The sequence below is a fragment of the Dicentrarchus labrax genome, unplaced genomic scaffold, assembly GCF_905237075.1.
Source record: "Dicentrarchus labrax unplaced genomic scaffold, dlabrax2021, whole genome shotgun sequence".
In the NCBI taxonomy this organism is placed as follows: Eukaryota; Metazoa; Chordata; class Actinopteri; family Moronidae; genus Dicentrarchus; species Dicentrarchus labrax.
The window spans coordinates 13,026,801-13,049,412 of NW_026136703.1; the positions used below are offsets into that span (position 1 = coordinate 13,026,801).

The window sequence follows — 22,612 nt, forward strand, 5'->3', positions numbered from 1 at the left end:
AAAAAAAGTATAGACTATTCCCTATTCTGCCATTTGTTGTTCATTCTTGTGTTAAATGGTGGCCTAATTAATTACTTTACCTTGACTTGGCCAACTGAGTTAATTGACCCTCTGTTCATATCAGTACATTTCTCAGAAGACACTTAAGTGTTCATACTATATATATATATATATATATATATATATACTGTTAATGGTTCATACCAAGACGAGAGGGGGAAAAAAATTAATTGCTGTGAATTTAGACAACTTTTTCAAACAAAACAAAAATGACTGACCAAGCAGCCACAGCACTATACTCAGCACTGTGCACTCCACATTTAATACTGACAATACAAAGAACTTATATTCGCATAAAATGTCAATGTAATACAGATCTGTAGCAGAGCTGATCCACTGTGGCTTCTTAATGTGGCAGAGTTCAGTAAATCTTCTAACTCAGTCAGGATCGGTCAAATGAAACGCACCGACGATGTCCTCACTGCTGGGTATTTCCAACATGTTTCTGTGCTCTCTAAAACCTCTTTGCCCTCATTATGTTCACCACAATGTTGATGACAAAAACAAACTGAGGTATGTTTCCCGCTTTTTGGCATTGTTGGATTGAATGAGTCAGCCTGGGGGATGGGTGGCTTTTTTTGCTTGAAACTGCCTAAACTGCATTAGACTAATCTCAGACCAAAATTAACACTACAGCCCAGTCTAAAATATCTCTGTGGAACTGGCCCATTTATCTATTTAAGTCTTCTGGTGCTGGCAGGTTCATGAAGGTTCATGATGACAGTTTGAATTTGAGAAATTACATTGAAACCATTATGTAGTTAACAGCCATCGGCCATGTAGAGAAAGACTTGATTGATAAATATGGCAAAAAAAACACACATACTTTTGGTTTAAGTTGACACTACAGGCTTGTCACTGTAATTTACTTTGTGGTGTCAACAAAATATTTAACAAAAGTCATCAACTATTGCACATATGTACATTAAAAACCCTGTTTGATTACACGTTTATTAGATTACACATTGTCATCTGACCATAGTCACGATCATGTTTCACAGTTTTCTTCTTGTGTACATGAACAAATCATGTGGCCAGCTGTCCATCAACATGAAGTTAAGAAATGAAGTTAGTGTCACTCTGTGTACTCTGGGGTTATTTGCAGTCGAAGCAACTCGTGTCCTCTCTGCACCACCATGGTGATTTTGTCGCTGGTGTGGATGACCTGGTAGATCTCTTCAGAGGTGTGCACCTTCACTCCGTTTAGCTCCACCACGATGTCTCCTGGTAGCACGCCAGCTCTGAAACAAGTACAAGTACTGGGTGTTAGCGGCAACATGTTGTTGAAGCTAAATTACTTACCTACTTTACCAACAATGTCTGCACTGTTCTGCTTGACTTATTTGATTTATAATACATCTGCATATTATATAATATTGAATGTCTATATTTATCTAAATCAAACCTCTTCACTTTTTGTACTTTATTGTCTCTGCCCATTAATCTACACTGACAGTGTGACAAGTGAAAACATGTTTTGCAAATTAATAAAAAACAAAAACTGAAATCTCTTATTTACATAAGTGTTCAAACCCTTAATTGAGTAGTTTGTAGAAGCCCCTTTGGTAGTAATTACAGCTTCAAGTCATCTTGGATGGATGGATGTTTTCACTTCATTTGAACTCATTATGTGTTATTGAGTGCTAAATAATCAGGGAAAATGCAGTTTATCCATTTAAAATTAAGTCTATAACACAAGAAAATGTTCAAAAAATGAAGTGGTCCAAACACTTCCTGAAGCCACTGTACGTCTTTATACCAAACGTGTAAATTCCTATTCAAGTCTGTATCTGCAAAACAATCCACAAGACATGCATGAGATAGAAATATTCAGTGGCTGAAGGGAAACACACCACTTCCAACACTGTGGAACGTCAACAACAAGGAGAGTCATTCACCATTCATCCACACCCCCGGTCTGCTTACCTATTGGCCGGGGAGCCCATGATCACCCTGTGAATCAGGATGCCGTGTGTCACGTCTGGGAAGGATGGGTCTCTCAACTTCAACTCCGCAATGATGCTGAAAAAAGGGGACAAAAAAGAAAGACGTCTGGTTTTGGATGCAGTGGCGGGAGCTCTGCTGTAACTACACTCGACTCCGGTTTACTGCAGTTTCTGATTGTGAAGCGTTTACCTTGGCGTAAGCGTCAGCATCGTGACACCAATGTACCGCCGTTTCATCTCTGCCCCACCAAACCAAGATTCTTGGGAAAAAAAACAAAACAAAAATTTGTGAAAATAATTTAATAAAATTTTTAACAAAAAGAGAACTATTAAATGCTAAAGAGATTATGGACGACAGAAAAGAGGGAGTGGTGTGTAGCTTTTGACACTCAGCCTGTTTACTTACGCTTTTTCTTTGCTGCTTGATCAAGAAAAAGTCTCAGGCGATCAGATGGAATGGCAAAGGAGATTCCTGCAGTGACCTTCATGGTGTTTATACCAATGACTTCACCATCCTGATTAGAGGAGAGATAACACATTCAGACAGGGTGTTCATGTTCAGGGTGCATCATTATGCTATTTAGGTGCCAAAGTCCAGTAGCATCTGACTAAATAGACTGAATATTGATAGTGATGATTTTCAGTTTACATATTCTGTAATAACAGACAAAACGTTGCCTGATGCAACAATTTGTACAATAAACATTCTTTCATGTAACATTAGCAACTGTAATTACAGTATGTTAAACAACCTGAAGATCTGCTGTCCACTGAGGCAGAGCAGGTTTGGCCACATTAGAATTTGATGATAAACATTAAACAAGGACCGGTGACTCACCAAGTTAATCAGGGGACCTCCAGAATTTCCAAACTGTAAAACAAATCAGTCACATGTGACGTCAAGAGCATCTGGTAAGACATTTCTGAGTCACAGTCTACAGGCATTTAGAATACTATTAGTCCTTAAAACCAGGCCATCTGTAAACTGAAAAGGGTCAGACACCCTCATAAAAACAAGCGTGTTTATATATATATTTATAGTGTCCATATACCAATATATATACCCTTAAATCGGATTACTGCAGAACACTCACATCAATGGCTGCGTCAGTCTGGATGTACTCCATGTTGGAGTTGGACAGGCCCAGCTCCTTACTGCCTCGCTGCACTGAGCTGACGATTCCTGATGTGATTGTGTTCCGTAAAGAAAACGGGCTTCCCATGGCAACCACAAACTCTCCTTGTCGAACATCGGACGACCGACCAAGGGTGAGCGTGGGCAAAGGATTCTGCGTGTCAGGGGAGAGGAGCAGAGAGAAAGTTCAACAGTACATCCTCGCTGCTCGTAGATCATTCATATTATCTAAAGAATGAAGCTTCCCGTTGTATCTGGGTCCGAATTTTCTTGCCGCAATGACCCGATCATGTAAGCTCTTTTATAAAGAGGTTGGATAAAGAAGTTCTGTGGTCTGATGTATGTGAGGATGGCTTTATATAATATATCGTATTTAAGGGCACTTCTTGTCCTGTAACAGATAAGCACCTTCTTATGGAGACAAAAAGCAAAACACATAGATACACTACCGTACAATACTTTAATCCATACTAAATCCATATTGAACAGTCACAAGAATGAAGTTTGACAGTCTCATTAAGATACCATAAAAAAGCTGAATTTTTAAGTTAGTATAAATCATCTGGCTTCATTCCTCTGATTTCATGTCTGTGAAGTGTTGACATGTTGTGTTCCTTCTCTTCAATGTATATCCTTTTGTCTGTCTGTTACAGTGATGAACTGCTGTTAGTCTCTGTGCCTCACTCACTGTGTTTGAAGCAAATGTGGATCCAGTAAAATAAAGTTCCTTTAGCAGAGATTTTTGTAGATTTTTGCTCACCTTCGCAGTGATTTTGATGGTAGCGATGTCTGCCACTGGATCAACATCTTGCACAGTGGCGTTGTACATGTCTCCGTTGATGAGCTTCACACGGACGCCTCTCTTGTTGGCCACAACATGAGCATTGGTGACGATGAGACCATCACTGCTGATAATGAAGCCAGAGCCATTTGACACTGGGACTTCTCTTCCTGAAAATGGGTGTCTGTAAAACAGTAAAAGCAGGAGAATTACAACATCATTTTAGGAAGGGCCAAACATACAGTTTCAACAAGATCAGGCAGAGTACACTTCTTATATTCAAATCAAAAAATAGTTTATCTCATTTTCACAAACTGACCGCCTCACTGTGAAGTGAAACTGAGGTGGTTATGAGTCATAATGAAATATAAGACTATCTAGTGATTATGAATTGATTATGTTCAGAAAATAACCAGGGTTTTTAATAACATGTTATTCTAAAAAAAGGTAAAAAAAAAAAAGAAAAATACCAAACACCTCCTGATCATTGCTTCAAACATAATAACAGTGCTTTGGGTTTTTTCCATTGCTGATATTGACAAATTAAAGAAATTAACATGAAAGATATTACACTAAATGATGTGTCCTGAAGGAATTTGAGCTATGTTACTTTTTGTACTTTACTGTCTCTGCCCATCAATCTACACTGACAGTGTAGACAAGTGAAAATGTGTTTTGCAAATTAATAAAAAACAAAAACTGAAATCTCTTATTTACATAAGTGTTCAAACCCTTAATTGAGTAGTTTGTAGAAGCCCCTTTGGTAGTAATTACAGCTTCAAGTCATCTTGGATGGATGGATGTTTTCACTTCATTTGAACTCATTATGTGTTATTGAGTGCTAAATAATCGGGGAAAATGCAGTTTATCCATTTAAAATTAAGTCTATAACACAAGAAAATGTTAAAAAAATGAAGTGGTCCAAACACTTCCTGAAGCCACTGTACGTCTTTATACCAAACGTGTAAATTCCTATTCAAGTCTGTATCTGCAAAACGATCCACAAGACATGCATGAGATAGAAATATTCAGTGGCTGAAGTGGACCTGAGGTGGTTATGAGTCATAATGAAATATAAGACTATCTAGTGACTAATTGATTATGTTCAGAAAATAACCAGGGTTTTTAATAACATGTTATTCTAAAAAAGGTACAAAAAATACTAAACACCTCCTGATCATTGCTTCAAAAATAATAACAGTGCTTTGGATTTTTTCAATTGCTGATATTGGCAAATGAAAGAAATGAACATGAAAGATATTACACTAAATGATGTGTCCTGAAGGAATTTCAGCTATGTTGCAAATGTTTATAGTTATTTATTTTGACCAAATGTGTCCCCACAGTCTTTAGATAAGGTCAGACACAGCTGTATGCTTCACATGTGGTGTCACAGTTTTCAAAACTTGTAATAGTTTCTGTATCTAATACCTTAATATTATAGAGTCACACTTTTTAAATCATCTATCACAATGTATAACTCCATACTGTGGGGGTAGCAGCAATGGAAATAAGGTATGTAATATGCAGCACAATAAAGATAAACATTTAAACTATTCCATATGGCGCCTTTTCAACTTTTTCAACTCACCTGCCCAAGATTTCAATGTACACGACAGCTGGAGTGGACTTTTCTACCACATCTGCAATAAAGTTGTATTTATACCGGGGGCTGTCGGGTTTAAAGGGGGAAGCACACTGAGCCGACGGCAGAATGAGTGCAAGACACCGCCCGGATATCGAGACTCTTCTGTCTTTATCTTCTTTCTGACTGTGCAGGAGCGCCGCACCGCAGAGTCCCAGACCCACAGACACTGACTTGAGGAGGGGAGACCTGCTGCTGTTGTCCCGACTACTTCTTCTGTCCCACTCCACCGGTTGTCCCCGGTCCAGGCTTGTGTGTCCTTCCGCCGCTCCGCTGTGACTACATATCACCACCGAGGACACCCGGCTGACTGTCCTCTCTGCCAAAGAGTTAAGTCCACGGCTTTGACACCGAGTATGTCTCCTCAGTGCTGAGAGGAAAGACCTACTGAGAGGAGTTGCTGCCATGTTGCATCACTTCTGTCACTCAAGTGCAGGAGTTTTTAGACCGCTTGACAACACTTTACAACCAGATATATTAACACTTAGGACGGTCCGTTTTGTATTAATTGTAATATCCACACTGTTCACGTTAATAAAAACAATACAGGATAAATACTTGCTTTAAATTTTACTATTATCTACACGAAACAGAACAAACGACAGCCACAAAAGCAAGTCTCACGCCGGAAGTTTGACTTGCGAGCATGCGCAGTACGTTTCTTCTTCTTCTAATGTTTTTTTAGTAATTTACGCGCTACTTGTCTCAAGGTGCCCTCCATAGGAAACTAAATGTAAATAATATATAGCAATTTGAACAAAGTAAAAATTGGTATATATTATTTACAGATAGTTTAAAAAAAAAAAAAGTCCATATTTATGTTGTTTGAGCTACGAGTTGTTTGCAAATTGTTGTTTCTTTAAAAAAAATATATATGTAAATTTGCATATGGAATTTAGCCACAATTATTATCAAGTTAATAATAGGTAACACTTTACTTGGTTAGTTCACTCAGAGTATTTGTCACATTTCAGGCTTTATGTGACAGAGTCATTCATGCCACAGACATGGAAACTAAATATCAGTCAATATATATTTTAAAAACCCCAAACAAATTCTGGAAGGATGATCATTAATAAAAAAAGCACTAATCAGAGATAATGTACATGACGGACATTCCCAAATAAAATTTGGTACAATTATTATTAACGTGTCTTTTAAACCTCTTCACATAAAAGTTAGTGGGGTAACATTTATGTAAAAGCTGTAATAGAGATTATTTAAACTTTATTAGTTAATAGATATTTATGAGGCAAGCTCCAGATCTTTTTTTTTTCAATTAAGTTCATTATCAAATGTTTTTTACATAATAAAATAGACACAATATCGCAAATGTATCTTGAATTTAAATTATTTAAAGCATCTGCGGAAGTGACGTATTTGTTTTGCACGTACGTCACAGGCCTCCAGCCAAAGGCGGCAGCGATGAGAAATTTGAATGCTCGCGGGCTAGCGGGCTGCTAGCATACGCCTCGGAGTTACAATAATAACATTTATTTTTCTCCAAAAACCATGGCGTCGTATCACCATCTATTACAACACAAAACACCGCGGTTTGAATCCCCCGCGAAGGTGTTTGCTAAGCTAAAATCCAAAGTGCAGAGAGAAGGTATGTGCGCGACGGAGGGGGACGTTACAGGCTCGGACTCGCTGTGTAACATTAGAGAGAAACATGGAGCGGATTTTAAGTCTCCCAGGAAGAGAACCGAGAGCACCTGGATGACCGATGAGCACAAGGAGAACCAGAGGTTTGGTTCTTATCGCAATGAAGCGCAGGCCTTGACCCTCTCGCCCATATCGAGTCCTCAGAAAACCTTCGGGTACTCGTATTCAGACATTAGCTGCAGGCCTGCGGAGGAAATACCCCCTGTGACTGTAACAGGACGGGGATGCACACCAAGAAAGGGAGCCTTCCTGGAGTCCACGGCTGTGTCTTATCCCCTGTCTCAGACCAGGAAGCAGATCCACACAGAACCACCTCACATCAGAGACCTGGATGGTTTCAAGGTGACCAGCAGGACTCCAGTAAAGATACAGCCAGTAGAGAATGACAGTGTGAGGCATGTGTTTGAGGAGGAAGGTGCTCCCCTGATGTCTTCAGCCTCTAGGTTTTCCCCCACGAGGAAGAGGTTGAGGAAGAGAAAATGGGAGCCCAGGGGGTTTAACAACGTTAGCAGCAGTACGAGGGAGGTCAGTGATCAGACACAAGAAAGGAAAACCTCCAGCGCCTGCAGAGAGGATGACGCCCACAACAACACTTACATGGGGGATGTGGATCATGGAAGAGGATTCTCTGCTGACCGATCGGATATGAACCAGTTCAGTCGTGAACCCACGTTCCCACCACCAAAATCCATCGGAAAGAAACGTGAGATTTCATTGCTGCTTTGTTCTAAGTGAAACTCTTCTTCCTTGTGTCATCATTTAGGGGAAGGAACTGACTGATGCCCTCTTTGCTGTTTTGAACAGGTTGCTGTGTTATTGCAGAAGAAATTCCTCCAATGTCTCCAGCCAAGATGTTTGCTTACATGAAGGAGAGGGAAAGTAAAACAGAGCAGCAGGGAGTTCATAACGTCAGCATCAACACAAGGGATCTCTTTGACAGGGGTGAGAATCCATCAGGATCCTTTTGCTATGTCATGTTTGCACGTTGCACAACATAGTTCATGTTATTACTTACAATATTTCTCACAGGTAACTTCCATCCGCCCAGAGACACGCCTCCCTCCACAGCTCACAGTATGGGTGAGATGGAGGACACTGCCTTTACAGCTGTTCAAGAAAGTGTGGTTCCTGTCAGCCCGTCCAGAGTAGAGTCAGCTGACAGCCAATCAGACACAGATCCCTACGAGGACGTCCTGACCCCTGCCGGGCCGTCACAACGTGTTTTGCTCGAAGACTCTCTCGTACTCAATACGCCACGGATCTCCATACCGAAGAAACACGAGGGTGTATTCAGGCGCAACACATTCCCAAGTGTGAGTTGAAATAGAATTTTCAAATAAATACCTCTTAAATTACAGTCTGATAAAAATGGTGATAGTAACAATTAGGGAGCATAAAAGATTGACATGTAAGACCAGATTGTTGGGGATCAAAAGGTTTGGATTTGAGCTCAAATGGAAATCAACTCTAGTTTTGTATTTTGTTCCTTATTGGGCTCGTGTTTTCCTCTTTGACAGGAGAGTGTGATTTATCTCAAGAAGTGGTTCCTGAGGAGGAATCACACGGGCCTGTTTGTTGATGGAATCCACCAGTAAGTGTTTCTGGTGACATCTTGATTTAACACTTTGCAAGCAGAGTTTATTATAATTATAATAATTTTCAGATTGCTTACCCAGCTACTTCCTATGAGACAGACATGAAGCTTTGAATGTGTGGTTTAATGTGAACACTGGGATTTGTTTTCTTGTCTTTTCCACCCAGGGAGGAAAACATACCATGGAACAGTAACATCATTGCAGACAGGGTTTCTAATTATGTGCTGAAGACCGTCTCTGGCAGGGTTTACATACTGGTTGGAAAGATGAACTTGGATGTTGACTCTGGTATGTCAGATTCTGTATGGGGAGATATTTTCCACTGAGAATATGTTTCACTAAGAAGTTAAAAGTGCATTAAAAAGCTTTGAAATTAACGTGTTGCATGGATTGATATTCTTTTTCTTCTATCTCTCACCTGCAGGGTTGCCAGGGTGGCTTTTGAAGAAGTTTGTTAATGGTTTTCCTCCGAACTGGAACGCACTTTATGAGAAGTTTCTGTCAGAGTCAAGAGAGTAAGGATATTTATTTCCCTGCAATAAGGTCCATGCTCTTACAGATACAATATTCTTTTGTTTTTGCTGGATGTTGAGTAAGTTGAGCATGAAGGAAAAAAAAAAACATATTTACTAATAAGAGTTGGATTTTGCTCTCTGTCGTAGTGGCTCCAGCAGAGAAACAGAGAGGAACAGTGAAGGGAGAAGAAGTATCATGGCAAAGACGAACCCTGAGGCATCCATCAAACTTTCTGTGAAGCGACATAGGCAAAAGCCTTTGAAGACACGTAAGTACAAAAGAAACAGCTTCAGCCCAACATTATTACAACAGGACCTCATATGCACAAGATGCACTGGATAACAGACTTCTACCAGCATTGTTCATCGGGTTGAGACATCTGTGGAAACCACTGCTTTTCTCCCAGTTCTCGTTATTTGATACTTTCTGTTTATGTCTAGTTGAAAATTAGACCGATAGAATCATTTATTTATATATTTACACGTGTGTCACACAGAGCTTCATACTGAATGTAACAAAACAGAGTATACGGCCATGCTAACAGCTCTGTGAGGCGACACATAGGCACTGTGGTGTTTTGAGCTGAATATTAATGTCAGCATGCTAACATGCTCAGAATGACGCTGCTAACTTGCTGATGCTAAGCAGGTATGACGTTTAGCATGGGCACCTTTGTAGTTTAGCATGTTAGCAGCATACGTGGTTTTTATACTTTAAACCTCTGGAAGTGTATTAACTTGCATATCTGAATACATTACAGCTGTACTGAAGGACTTTTTTGTTACCATTTACATTTATTTATCCCTTCTTCACCAGCTGATCCCTGTCCTGCCTCCTCGTCTTCAACAAAAGTGTCTCGAAGTGGTCGCGTCATCAAGCCACCTCTGGAGTACTGGAAAGGAGGGAGAGTCATACTGGATGCACACATGAATGTGACCATCCACGAATGTTACGATACCTCCATCTGCAATCCGGTAAATTCAGCTCACATGAGTTGCATAATAATCCAGATTTTTTTTTTTTTACCCATGAGGACCAGTTGTTTGACTATGTACAAGCACATCAGTTTGACTATGTTTATATTTCGCAGGAGGTCACTCCACTAGTATCTGCGAGGGCGTCACAGAAACCTGCCCGTGTGTTCCTGCCCTGCAGCGAAGGTAAATAAAACTTAGGAGCTGTCGTTTAAGTATTGTGAGATAATTTGTAAGTTTCATACAGACAAACTGTCCTGTGTTTCCAGGCCGTAAGCAATGTGAATCAGCCAAAACTGAATCTGCGTCAGTACCGCTGAGGAAGGTCAAGGCTCCACTCCGCAAACGCAACAGAGCAAAGGCTAACCCTAGCGAGAAGCCCTCGTTTTCACCTCCTGTGGAGACCCTTAGCAGCCCTGAAGAGTGGTCTGGCAGAACAACAAGGTCCAGCCAAAGGTATCCAGCTGCAGAGAGAAAGTTGTATGTGGACACTGTCCCTCAAAAGCAGGGCGAACCCAAAAAGTCTTCAACGCAAAAGTCAAAAAAACAAACACATGATAGCAGAAGATCTTCAGTGAGAGTTTCACAGAGGAAACGGTCTGTCACTGCATCCCCAGACTCTCCCACTAGTGATGATAAAACATCACAGGATCAGTCAACAGATGATGACTTGGCCATCAGGAGAAAGACGCGGGGGGAAGGAGTGAACAGGAAGAGAGGAGGGAAGTCACAGCCAAGCCATGTGTCTCCACCAAGGGAGTCCAAGGACAGCAGGAAGAGAACCAGAGTGACAAAAAATAGAGATGCTGCACAGACACAGACAAAACATCAACAGAGCAAATGCACAAAGACATCACAACCCACAAAACCTTTGCCTAAGTCAACACAATCCAGCAAGAAACAGAAGGCAGATAAAGGCCACACAATGATTCCACAAAACCAAGAAGAAGACAAGTGGACAGAGGCAGAGCTTATGAAGCTACAAGAGTAAGTTTTGTCTACCGACAGAATGAGGAAGTAGCAATCAGCAGAACTGAAATAACATTTCTGTATCATAACCGTGTGTGTGCGTGTTTGTGGTTTCCAGAGCGGTGTCCTTCTATCCTAAGCACGTGGCAGGTTACTGGGCAAAGGTGGCAAGGGTGGTTGGAACACGTTCTGCTGAAGAGTGCCACAACCAGCACACATCCCAGGGAACCTCCCAGACTCCCGCCAAGAACGCCAAGAAACCCAAAAAGAAAAAGATGGAAGCACTGAAAGGCCCAGGTAGAGAAAAGTTTCAGGCTGTAGATTAAAGTAAATTGGTTAAAAGAGAACTCCACTCATTTTAGCATTGCACAACTCCTCCAACAGCCACACTGACTCACAATGGACAGTTAAAAAAAAAAAAAAAAAAGCATCAAAATTGATGCAGAAGACCAGAGATTTATTTTCACTTGAGGATATTTATCAGACTTCCCCTATATCCCTCTGGATCCACAAACATCCACAACATTTATTTCATATGTGGATGTATTCTCCTTTTTTAAAATCATAATTTACTAAAGCCTAAGGTGATGTATACACTCACATAGTGCATAAACCTATTGATTTCGAAGCTGGAACCATCTAATGTTTGCCATTTTACTTGGAAAATGGCTTTAACGGTTAACTGATTATAAATTATTGGATAAAGTAAGAAGTTTTGTAGTTGTTGTCTGAGTAATGTAATCTTTTTTTTAATAACTGAAATTATCTAAATCTTTTTACAAGAGAGAACTTTGGTTAACTGCAGAGATTTGACAAGCTACAATATTTGACTACTCACAGATCATCCTGTGATATCGGCCCGAGTGGGAACTTTGAAGAGGAAGCAGCAGGTGCGTCAGTTCCTCGAGACCATGCCCCGAGAAGACGTTGATGACGTTTTCAGCTCTGCGTACATGCAGAATAAACGGTTTGAGGTTGGTTTCTTTCTGCATTTGTATTTAGCACAAAATCCCTTAGTGATTACAAGACCCCCCTCACTGCCCCGGTTGTTTGTCTTAATGCGTAGATGCCCTCCATGTGTCCGAGTGAAGACCACGACTTCACATTGACAGAGCTGGAGCCTCTGACCCCCATGTCCACAGGTTTCCCCGAAGTCAAGACTCCTCAGTGTCTGCATATCACTCCCGGCATGATGGGCTCTCCCAACAGGTGAATGGCACTGACTTCTATTTTTGTAGTTTGTAAGAGCTGATCTAACTTAGAAATAACTAACTTACCTCTTGCTTGATTTCAAAGGAGCAATGACGACAAGTACGTCTTTCAGCTGCAGAAGAGGATGAAGAAACGTCAGTTTAATGTCTGCAAACAGGCTCCTCCTTCAAAGGTACTTACTCATTAAGGTTGTTTTGATCTCAAAGCACATTGATTGTTGTTGTTTTTTACTGGAGAAACTATTTCCTTTTTGGTTCCTTTCAGAGCTTCTCACCCACGCCATCAGTTAAACGAACAATGAGAAGATGTGGGAACACAGGTACGTTATGTTGTGGAGAGGAGGGATAATACTAAACAATACCAATAAAAAGTTTAAAATGCTTGCATTGTATTGAAGTTCTGTTTTTTGTCCACCACTGCATGTTGCTGTGGTTAGAGGATTCTCATTAAGATTTTCAGAAAGGAGTTGTCATTGACAGTGGAAAGCAGTTATTGCAACATTTCTTTTGTAACACTTTATTGCTTAACACAATCTGTTTCTTTCCTGCTTCACTAGAAAATGACACCTTTGTTGTTTGGGAGATGTTCCCGGGAAAAGATGGAGTTCTGTCTGAAAGCGGAGAGGAAGAAGATTTTTACTTCTCAGACAATGACTAATTGGATCAGAAATGTCACCTCATTTTAAAGAAAAAATCTATATGATTCACATGAATTAAAATCAAGGGAACAGAGGAGACGTGAGTCCTTCCTTGTTTAACTCATCAGATGTGAATAATAAAACATTTCAAGTGTTTTGCTTTCCTGTCTTTCACATGTGATACTTTTTTAAATGCAGGATTTGATCTCATCAGTGTGAAACAGAGTATGATTGATAATTGGCCAGAGTACTTAATTTGAAGCTTTTTAACCTGTAGTGCAATGTATAAAAGTTAAACACATTTTGACAATGTGGCCTTTTCTCAAGTTAATCTTAATGGTTGGAAAGTGTTCAGTTCTAAAATGCAAAACAGACATGTGCTGCTGTCTTCCAGTATGTTTCTGTAAATACAGTTTTTGTTTGAAGTCCAAGTTCTAAGAGTCAGTTGTAATTATTCTTTTAATAAACATTTTTAATTCTTAGTTATGGTTTATTTGTGTATATTATATATTTAGAAAGAATAGTTATCTATGGAGGGGGTTTGTTTGTCTTGTAAAAACTCAAAATGAAGCAATATCTACTTCTAACCTACAGCTGTATGTAAAGTTTGGCATCCCTTGACAAATCACACATTTTGGTGATTTCTTTCATTGAAAAGATGTAAACAAAGACTGTAGGGTATGGAACATAAAACACGATATTTGCAGCAAACATTCATGCATTGTTTTGTTTTATTTCATAAATTGAACAAAAATAACGTTAAAAGGTTTGGGCAACCTACAATGTCAGCACTTACTACATATCTTCCAGCAGTGTTTTGTATTCATATGTGTTTTTTTTTTTAAATTGCCTTTCTGACCAGCAGGCAGGCAATTCTCTTCGAGACGGTTTTCCAGATCTCATCTTGACCTCCACAGTTCCCCTAATCTGCTATCTCTTAATTACATTTCGAACTGTGGAAACTGCAAGCTGATAATACTTTGCTATCTTCTTATAGCCTTCTCCTGCTTTGGGGGCATTAGTAATTTTAATTTTCAGAGTCTTCCACACCTGCTTAGAGGAACCCATGGCTGCTTAGTGTTCACACAAGGTTTGAAAAGTAAAAGAAATTTGAGACTAGAATTATAAAAGCATTACTTTTGGATTACCTCAACACCAAATATGTATGCACACGAGAAAAGAAATGTCAATAAGATGTATTGATGGAAGTGTATTCTGTAAAACAACAGAACAATGTAACTTTAGAAAAGAAAATGGAAAAATGGAAAGCTTTTTAGCTTCAGAAATGGCACACCACATTTCTTAGAATTGTTATCCTACTAAATAATCCCAATTTGTATGGATTACAGTTACCTTTTTTCTATCCTGATTACATAACTCAGTTACTTGTAATCCATTACTCCCAAGCCTGAGACTTTAAGAGGTGGCAGAAATATATGCTTATTTTATTGCAAACAATATCAATATTTGATTGGGAAAGCCTCCAAATTCAAGGTTATTTAATTATCATTTACAACGCAGGGTTGTGTAGTAAAATGATTGCAGTTCCCTTTATGCTACTCCTAAAACAAACAAACAAACATATATGCAAAAATGATTTACTTTACAATAAATTAATAAATCATATAAATAAAATAAAAAACTATTTTGAATGATGATGTGCTAAGGATGAATTTAAAAGTGTCGCAGCCAAAGGGAACATTACATTATCCCTGTACATACATGCACATTACTTTGCACTTTACTGATTTTTGCACTTCTGGTTAGATGCTTTTCGTTGTCTTAGTACTTGTACTTTGTGCAGTGACAATAATAATAATATAAAAATATAATCTAATTATTGTGGCACATTATGAAAGCATTAAATAGAAATATCTAAATTTGGCATTAAAAATCAATACATTGTTTATTTCCAAGCCTTCTTTCATTCACTTAGTATTAAATGTGGTCATGACATATCATTTAATTATTTGTGTTAATTTCTATGTTTCTATTTCTATTTAGTACATTTAAAATGAATCTAAATGAATGTGTTCAATTTGACATCAAACCGTGGTGGAAAGGCATTTGACCCAGTGTGAGTCATAGATCTGACCCACCTCCGCCCTATAAAGCCGAGACTGGAGAGAGGACGGCTGCTGCTGACATTACTGTGCACTATAATGTAACGTTAACATCGTTTAAGTAAAAACTAACCTAACGCACGAGCACTGACACTGAATTTGAACAACAAAATCACGTGAACCCATGTCACGTGACCGCCGCCTCTATAAGCGCCTGCCCACCGGACACAACAGCTGAGCTCAGACCAGCCGAGGACACGATGAACACACTGTGAGTTCTCCAAATAAGTTCATAATTGTGTGTTTTTAATAGAGATACGCAGGAAATAGAGCAGCCGTGTAGCGCTCACTCTTCTTTTAGCTCACCGGGGGATGTATCGCAGCTTGTGTGTTGTGTTTGTGATGACCTAGATAGCTGCCAGCTAACACCGCAGGTTAAAGTGTTCACAGCGTTAAAGCGACTGTAAATAACAGTGTGTCTGTTTGTTGTAAGTGTGGAGCTACAGTGATACATGTGTGTCTGCTTGTAACGAAACGCGTTTAATTTGCTCTTAAGTGAAGTTAAGCCTTTTGTTTCTGAGGCAAGGACATGTTGTGTATATGCATGTGTACATTATTATATCTTCCTTAATGGTTTGTTTCTCCTTCCACCAGACTGACCTTCTCCATCCCCTTGTTGTTCAGCTCCTTGGTCTGGAGTGGATATCTGGAATATAACCAAGATGTCCTGTGAGCAAATGCACTTTCTTATCTCGGTGTTTATTTATTTATTAAATCATGTTTGGATCTGTGCTTGTTCAAACCCCTTTATGCACAGAGTGCAGTCTTAACAGCCAAATATGCTGTAAAGACCAAACATATTCTTGGATTAGAGGCATGTGTAATTTGTCTAAAAAATACTGTTCAACAATTATCACTGCAGCTTTTTGTATATGAGTTGTTTTGAATGAAGGGACTAATATTTCAATTCAATTTTATTTGTATAGGGCCAATTCATAACAGAAGTTATCTCAGGACACTTTTCAAATAGAGCAGGTCTTGACCGAACTCTTTGTAACATTATTTACAGAGACCCAACAGTACCACCATGAGCAAGCACTTTTATTTTCCAGCGTGACTCAAGATTTAGACCAAAAATCAGGAAGTGCAGATTTGGATATTACCATGCTGAACACTTCAGTTTGGTTTCTAGGACATGTGCTGTCTGCCATTTTTCTTCTTTTTTGAAAACCATATAAAGATCTCAGGAACTGCAGCACAGATGGATACAGAATTTGGCAAAACCCACTACAGTTTGGTAAAAAAAATTGCTCAGATTACAGCAATGTTTTCTGAAGGTTCAGTTAACAGTAAAAATCCAACAGGTTGGTCAGTGGCTTCAGTAAAAGATCATGAACAGTTTAGTTTTTTTTCCTCTTTCCCCAGAATACCAGAGGATTGGACTCACGTTGGCCGGGTCAACCCCACAGAGGAGCTGGAGCTGACCTTTGCCCTGAAGCAGCAAAATGTTAACCTACTGGAGGAAACACTCAGTCTGGTGTCGGACCCTGACTCAGCATCATATGGTCTGTCTGATGATTGCAGGTTGTCCTTAAATAACCCTGAACATCTAGGATCTAAACAATCTGCACACACTTGTTGAGCTAAGATCCTCAGTGGGTTTTTTTTGTTTTGTTCTAATTCTGTCCTTCTTAACATATCACAGGGATATGCACTTAACTGCTCTCACATGACAGTTTAAAAACAGCCTTAACTGATGCTCTCTTAACTTTGACCTCTTTTCTATCCGAAATACAGAGTGACAGAGGCCTGTTTTGTCCTCCGCAGGTAAACACCTCACCCTGGAGGAAGTGTCCTCCCTCGTGCGCCCGTCTGAACTGACCCAGAAGGTGGTGCGTCACTGGCTGCAGAGCCATGGGATTACAAACTGCCTGACTGTTCGCACTCAGGACTTTTTACAGTGCACCATGACTGCAGAGTAAGCATATCTTTTTAAGCAACACTTTTTCTGCTTACTCGACAGTTTGGTTTTTTTTTACTTGCTCGTGACACAGTTAAGACACAAAAAAGCAAATTTTCTGCTCAAGTTCCCTCTGTGTGTAAACCATACGGTTATATGTTGTAAGATGGTTCCTCTTTTTGTAGTTATTGGTCAAAATCAAACTTTCAGCTGCAGGCTTTTGAAATTCAGAAATCTAGGCTACAGTTATGGCTTTGGTTATTTGAGCTTAAAAAAAACCCCACCCTCATAACAGTTTCACTTCCTGATAGCAGTTACTACCAGGAAGTGAACTGAACTTCTGGAGAAAATTTTACAGTTTTGTCAGTTTTGCATACAAGACAAAGTGTTTCTTAAATACTTAAGATTGTTTGTGGATTGTTGGATATTTAAACTGTGGTTGTTGTTGGTTGTTTTTGTGTATTAAGGGTTGCAGAGACACTGCTTCCAGGCAGTAAGTTCCACCGTTACACCAGAGACGGGCAGTCTCTAGTGAGGTCTTCAGCTCCGTACTCTGTTCACGATGACGTTCACCAGCACCTGGACTTTGGTGAGAATCATTTCTGTAGCTGTAAAATGTTCAGCTGTCATCCGTGATCGCTGTATATTACGGTGAAGATCCATACTAACATTGCTGTATGGATTTTCTTTGTGTGCATCCACAGTTGGAGGGCTTCACCGCCTTCCTCCTAGAGGGCTGCAGGACTCTTCCAACAGGAAGCAAAAGTCTAAGGCAGGGGTGCACCTGGGGGTGACTCCCGCCATATTGAGGGCCCGTTATAACCTGACAGCAACTGACGTGGGAACAGCTCAAAACAACAGCCAGGCTGTAGCTCAGGTGTGACTATCTCAGACTAACGTAATAACATAGTAAAAAAGGTTGCTGCGAGACACATGTACATCATCTCCGACTCTATAATCCACCATGACTTGGTGTACTTTCTCACTCTAGCTAGCTGTTTTCTCTTTTAGTTCTTGGAGCAGTACTACAGCCCTGCAGACCTGGCGGAGTTCATGAGCATGTATGGCAGGAGCTTCCAGCATCACTCTCAGGTGGACCGGGTTGTGGGCACTCAGGGAGCGGGAAAGGCTGGTCTGGAGGCCAGTCTGGACATAGAGTACATCATGAGCACAGGGGCAAACATCTCCACATGGGTCTTCACCAATCCAGGTCTGTATGAGAGAATGAGGCTTTGTGTGTGTGTGTGTTGTGTGTGTGTGTGTGTGTCTGTCTGTCTGTCTGGCGCTGAAAGGAAAATCACAAACCATTTCCTCATTGTTGTTCAGGGCGTCACGAGTCCCAGGAGCCTTTCCTCCAGTGGATGGTTTTGCTCAGCAACATGTCTGACCTGCCCTGGGTTCACACCATCAGCTATGGAGACGATGAAGACAGCCTGTCTACTGCATACATGATGCGCATCAACACAGAGTTTATGAAGGCTGGCGTCAGGGGAATCTCTTTGCTCTTTGCATCTGGTCAGTGCAGAGGAACTGTGCCTCATGCCTTGTACTTTTAACACAGGATGACATTCAGGAACATTCACAAACACCTAATCTATACTACGTCAGCAAAATATGAGTCAGTGAGCAAGTCTTTGTTTGTCTACAGGACAGATTCAGCCTGTTTTTTATCTTTTGAACATATGATTTGTCACTCCTGTTGCATGCAATGACTGACCTCTCACTTGTTTCTTGTTCTGTTTTTAATCCAACTAGTATGGTCAGTAAATAACAAGTTCCTGTTTTCAGTGGTATTGAACACAAAAGACAATACTTAAACAAATGGGAACTGTAAGCTGTAATTTACTGTAGCTGTAATTTTTGGAACGGCCTGAGAGCGCTGGGGAAAAATGTGTCAACTTACTGTGGTTTGGCTCCATTCTTATTGTCAGATCACTTTCTCACTTGAAACATGATTACACCACTATTGTGAAGAAACAACTCCCACGATCTGGAAAAACTTGTCTTTGCGTTACCTTTTGTTCTTCCATAACAGTCCTTAAAGGCTGCCAGTTGTCAGTTAGATATGCTGTATAATTACCTGTTCTATCATCTTTAGTCTTTTATTTTTTTTTAATGATTATTTTTTATTTAATTTTTTTTTTTTCCATGTTCAGGTGACAGCGGTGCCGGCTGCAGACATTTGGGTAAAGAACAAAACTCCTTCAGGCCAAGTTTTCCTGCCTCAAGGTAAAACATTTCTACTTTTTCTTTCTCATCTCAAGTGTCCTAGTCTCAAAAGGTTTAGGAAGGCCCCTAACAGTCCATGTCCTGCTTCCTGTTCCCAGCCCATATGTGACTACAGTAGGAGGAACCTCATTCAAGAACCCATTTAAGGTCACATATGAAGTCACAGATTACATCAGTGGAGGAGGCTTCAGCAACGTCTTCAAGATGCCTGACTACCAGGTAATAATGTGGGGTCATCAGCTCTTTTAATGCTCAATTATTGCGTACGGTGTCATTGATGTTGTGTATTTGTGTTCCTATAGGCCAGTGCAGTGGATGCGTATATGAAGACCGTCGCAGCAACCCTCCCTCCTCAGTCATATTACAATACCAGTGGCAGGGCCTATCCAGACATGGCTGCCCTGTCTGATAATTACTGGGTGGTCATCAACAGAGTGCCCGTCCCCTGGGTGTCTGGGACTTCGGTAAAATATGTCAAACTTTAATATACTTTTTGGTGAACAGAGAATTGACAGTGTGACAGAACAGATAGATGCTGCAGGGAAATCTGAGGATAAAACCAAGCTGTACAAAAGCTAAACAAGAGACATAGATAATAAAATCAAAACACAGGCAAGTTGTTCCAGAGGCCCTGTTGCTTTTACCTTTCAAACTAGATTTTGGACCAATCAGTATGGCTCTCCTGGAGCACACTGGGCCTCTAGACCCAACAGCTAGCAGCCAAAAGGGGTCTGGTGCCTTGTCTGCCATGTTGCATCTATTAAGCTATTCTTAAAAGTTGTAGCAACAAAGTAAAGTATTAGTGAGGATGATAAAGGTTGCAGAAAAATCACATTTCATTTTAACCAAATTTTCTAAGAGTGTAAATATACCGATTCCTTTTACTATTAATTGCTCACAATCGATTGATCTACCTTCTAGGCATCAACCCCTGTGGTTGGAGGCATGCTGTCTCTCATCAATGATCAGCGGCTGCTAAAGGGCCTGCCTGCCCTGGGCTTCCTCAACCCTCGCCTCTACAAACTCAAAGGACAGGCCTTATTTGATGTAAGTCAGGTTCTTTATCAGTTACACCTTGAAGTTTGTTTTTAGACTGGATTTTATGTAGCAATCTCATATTGTCATGATGATGATCTCGCTTTGCTGAGATGTGTTGTTACACTTAGTGGCCACTCTGCACCTTTTTCATAAATTCTACCATGCATTTGTATTGTTCTGTTGTATGTGTATGTAATATGTTTATTACTGATTACAGTCATAGTTAAAGAAAATAGACTACATTATATTAAGAGGTGCTTCTAATTTTTTGCCCCTATTTATATACAAGGCCGAGAATATTCAATGTTGTTCTAGACTGCTACTGAGTATTTGTAAAGCACTTTTGTGTTCTCAAAGTTTGTGTACAAGTGAAAATTACATAATCCAAGCAGTCAAATTGTAGAACTTGAATTCCTTCTTGAGGCACGCTATCCCAAACCCTACTTTAAGTTGGGAGCATTACGTTTGTACATTCAGTAAGGCGTTATGTTAAAAGACAGTAGAAAGAACCTTTCTGCAAAACATCTTGTTGTCGTGGTCTGGGTCCTAAATGCCATCCATTTTTGTCTCCAGGTGACTGAAGGCTGTCACCTGGGCTGTCTGGACGAGCAGGTTCAGGGTAAAGGTTTCTGTGCTGCACCATCGTGGGACCCAGTTACAGGCTGGGGGACGCCAAACTACCCCGCACTGCTGGCTGCACTGCTGGCTAAGTGAAAGCAGTAGTGTCTGCAAGGAGAGCAAGTACTTTACACACATCCAAACTCTTGACCAAAGGTAGGATGGTGAAATGGAGGGAAAACAATGCCTACAATTTAGATTTATGCCTCTTTTATAGAGTTTGTTTGATGTTGAAAGGCTGTTTTCAGTCCAGTCTTCAGGAATTGTTTTTATCTGTCGTCAACCCATCCATCCACTTATGGCTATGCTTGAGTCATTTATCAGTGTATTTTAATTTCTCTAAAGTCTTTTAAACTGTGTCCTCAAATACTTTAAGGTCAGGGAGTGTGGTGGTTTTTATTTTTAATGCTACACTGCGGGTTGCCCGTTTCTGCTGTTCACAGCCTTTTAACTGACCCAGATATCTCTGACTCTCTTTTAAAACTACAGGTAGATTCATGCCACTAGATACACAGCAAAAGGCAATGTGGGTAAAGTGGTTGCTATGCATAAAGAACATAAACATACTAAATATACACACCAGTCACTTCTTAGATGTAAAAATAGGCCTGTTTGAATTCTTACCAGTGTCTATTATTTTGGATATCAATCAAAAATACCAGATGCAATTTCACCACATCAAAAGCAATTCAGTATGTTGTCTGATACAGGTTTGGTTTGTAGTATGACTGAGATGTCTGTTTGCCATACTAATCTTCAGGGATGAGCTAGGTGTTGCATGCAATTCCAAAAACTGTCTTTTGTAATAATACAGGAACATACAGTATGTGGTTTTAAGATTTACGGACCTGGATTTGTTGCCGTTTGCTCTGCGGCTATGAAATGCACTAATGAGGGTTAAAAGTGATTCAGTTTTTTTTCTCTTTCAACCCTGTAAATCCTCAAATCAGATGTGAGAGAGGCTGCCTTTGCTGCGTTGTCTGACTCTATTAAAGCTGGATCTTTGTTATGAAATGTCAGTTGATTGTTCAAGAGTGTGAAAGCTGTAGAAAATGTACCAAATGCTTAAAGACTGATGTGTTGTATGAAACAAAATGTAACGCTAAATCAACTGCCAAACACTTCCTAGTTCCCACTTCTAAATTGTTTTTGGATTCCAGCAATTGACCTGTTTTCACCATCAACATAATTGTCAGATTAATTAAATAATTTAGTTGCTGCCCTAAATTGATGAATTGATATTGCTGTTTCTACTTGACTGTATAACCGAGTTACAGTTGATCGCAGCTGGCAACGTGACAGATATTCGATGAAACCTTTGATTTTTCGCTGCAAATTGTGACACTCCCTCTTGTTTGTTTTCTCTTTTGGGTCTCATATCAGACACAATGAGTTGACAGTGTGTTCACAGAATTGAGCAGCTGGAAGGTGTCTTTGAAGCTGCTTAATTTAAGTTTGAAGACATGATACAATTGTCAAGTATGTATATGCAGTGCACTGAAAAATAAAAGAAACAGAATTTGTGTGTTTGTGTGTTTCACCAACAATCAACCTGCTGAAGCAACCTCA

At 40.0% G+C, this 22,612-nt stretch overlaps 3 protein-coding genes across 3 annotated transcripts; 2 read left to right on the forward strand and 1 right to left on the reverse strand.

The window, feature by feature from the left end:
- Positions 1 to 270: 270 nt before the first annotated feature.
- Positions 271 to 6,218, reverse strand: LOC127355090 (serine protease HTRA2, mitochondrial). The gene is made up of 8 exons (XM_051385580.1): positions 5,514 to 6,218; positions 3,902 to 4,106; positions 3,101 to 3,295; positions 2,845 to 2,877; positions 2,413 to 2,521; positions 2,197 to 2,266; positions 1,987 to 2,082; positions 271 to 1,301 (listed from the first exon to the last, which is right to left on the reverse strand). Exons 1-8 carry the CDS (start codon positions 5,972 to 5,974, stop codon positions 1,136 to 1,138), a joined length of 1,335 nt encoding a protein of 444 aa, XP_051241540.1. The 5' UTR covers positions 5,975 to 6,218; the 3' UTR covers positions 271 to 1,135.
- A 738-nt stretch (positions 6,219 to 6,956) lies between these two features.
- On the forward strand, positions 6,957 to 13,846 carry mis18bp1 (MIS18 binding protein 1). The gene is made up of 16 exons (XM_051385557.1): positions 6,957 to 7,935; positions 8,037 to 8,174; positions 8,262 to 8,545; positions 8,750 to 8,823; positions 8,994 to 9,115; positions 9,252 to 9,342; positions 9,490 to 9,611; positions 10,160 to 10,317; positions 10,434 to 10,503; positions 10,587 to 11,304; positions 11,405 to 11,583; positions 12,127 to 12,260; positions 12,353 to 12,495; positions 12,583 to 12,670; positions 12,763 to 12,817; positions 13,055 to 13,846. Exons 1-16 carry the CDS (start codon positions 7,080 to 7,082, stop codon positions 13,153 to 13,155), a joined length of 3,333 nt encoding a protein of 1,110 aa, XP_051241517.1. The 5' UTR covers positions 6,957 to 7,079; the 3' UTR covers positions 13,156 to 13,846.
- Positions 13,847 to 15,302: 1,456 nt separating this feature from the next.
- tpp1 (tripeptidyl peptidase I) lies at positions 15,303 to 22,566 on the forward strand. The gene is made up of 13 exons (XM_051381427.1): positions 15,303 to 15,469; positions 15,853 to 15,927; positions 16,624 to 16,763; positions 17,026 to 17,176; positions 17,626 to 17,747; positions 17,863 to 18,035; positions 18,170 to 18,368; positions 18,485 to 18,673; positions 19,315 to 19,387; positions 19,486 to 19,606; positions 19,690 to 19,851; positions 20,309 to 20,434; positions 20,999 to 22,566. Exons 1-13 carry the CDS (start codon positions 15,459 to 15,461, stop codon positions 21,137 to 21,139), a joined length of 1,683 nt encoding a protein of 560 aa, XP_051237387.1. The 5' UTR covers positions 15,303 to 15,458; the 3' UTR covers positions 21,140 to 22,566.
- Positions 22,567 to 22,612: the final 46 nt, after the last annotated feature.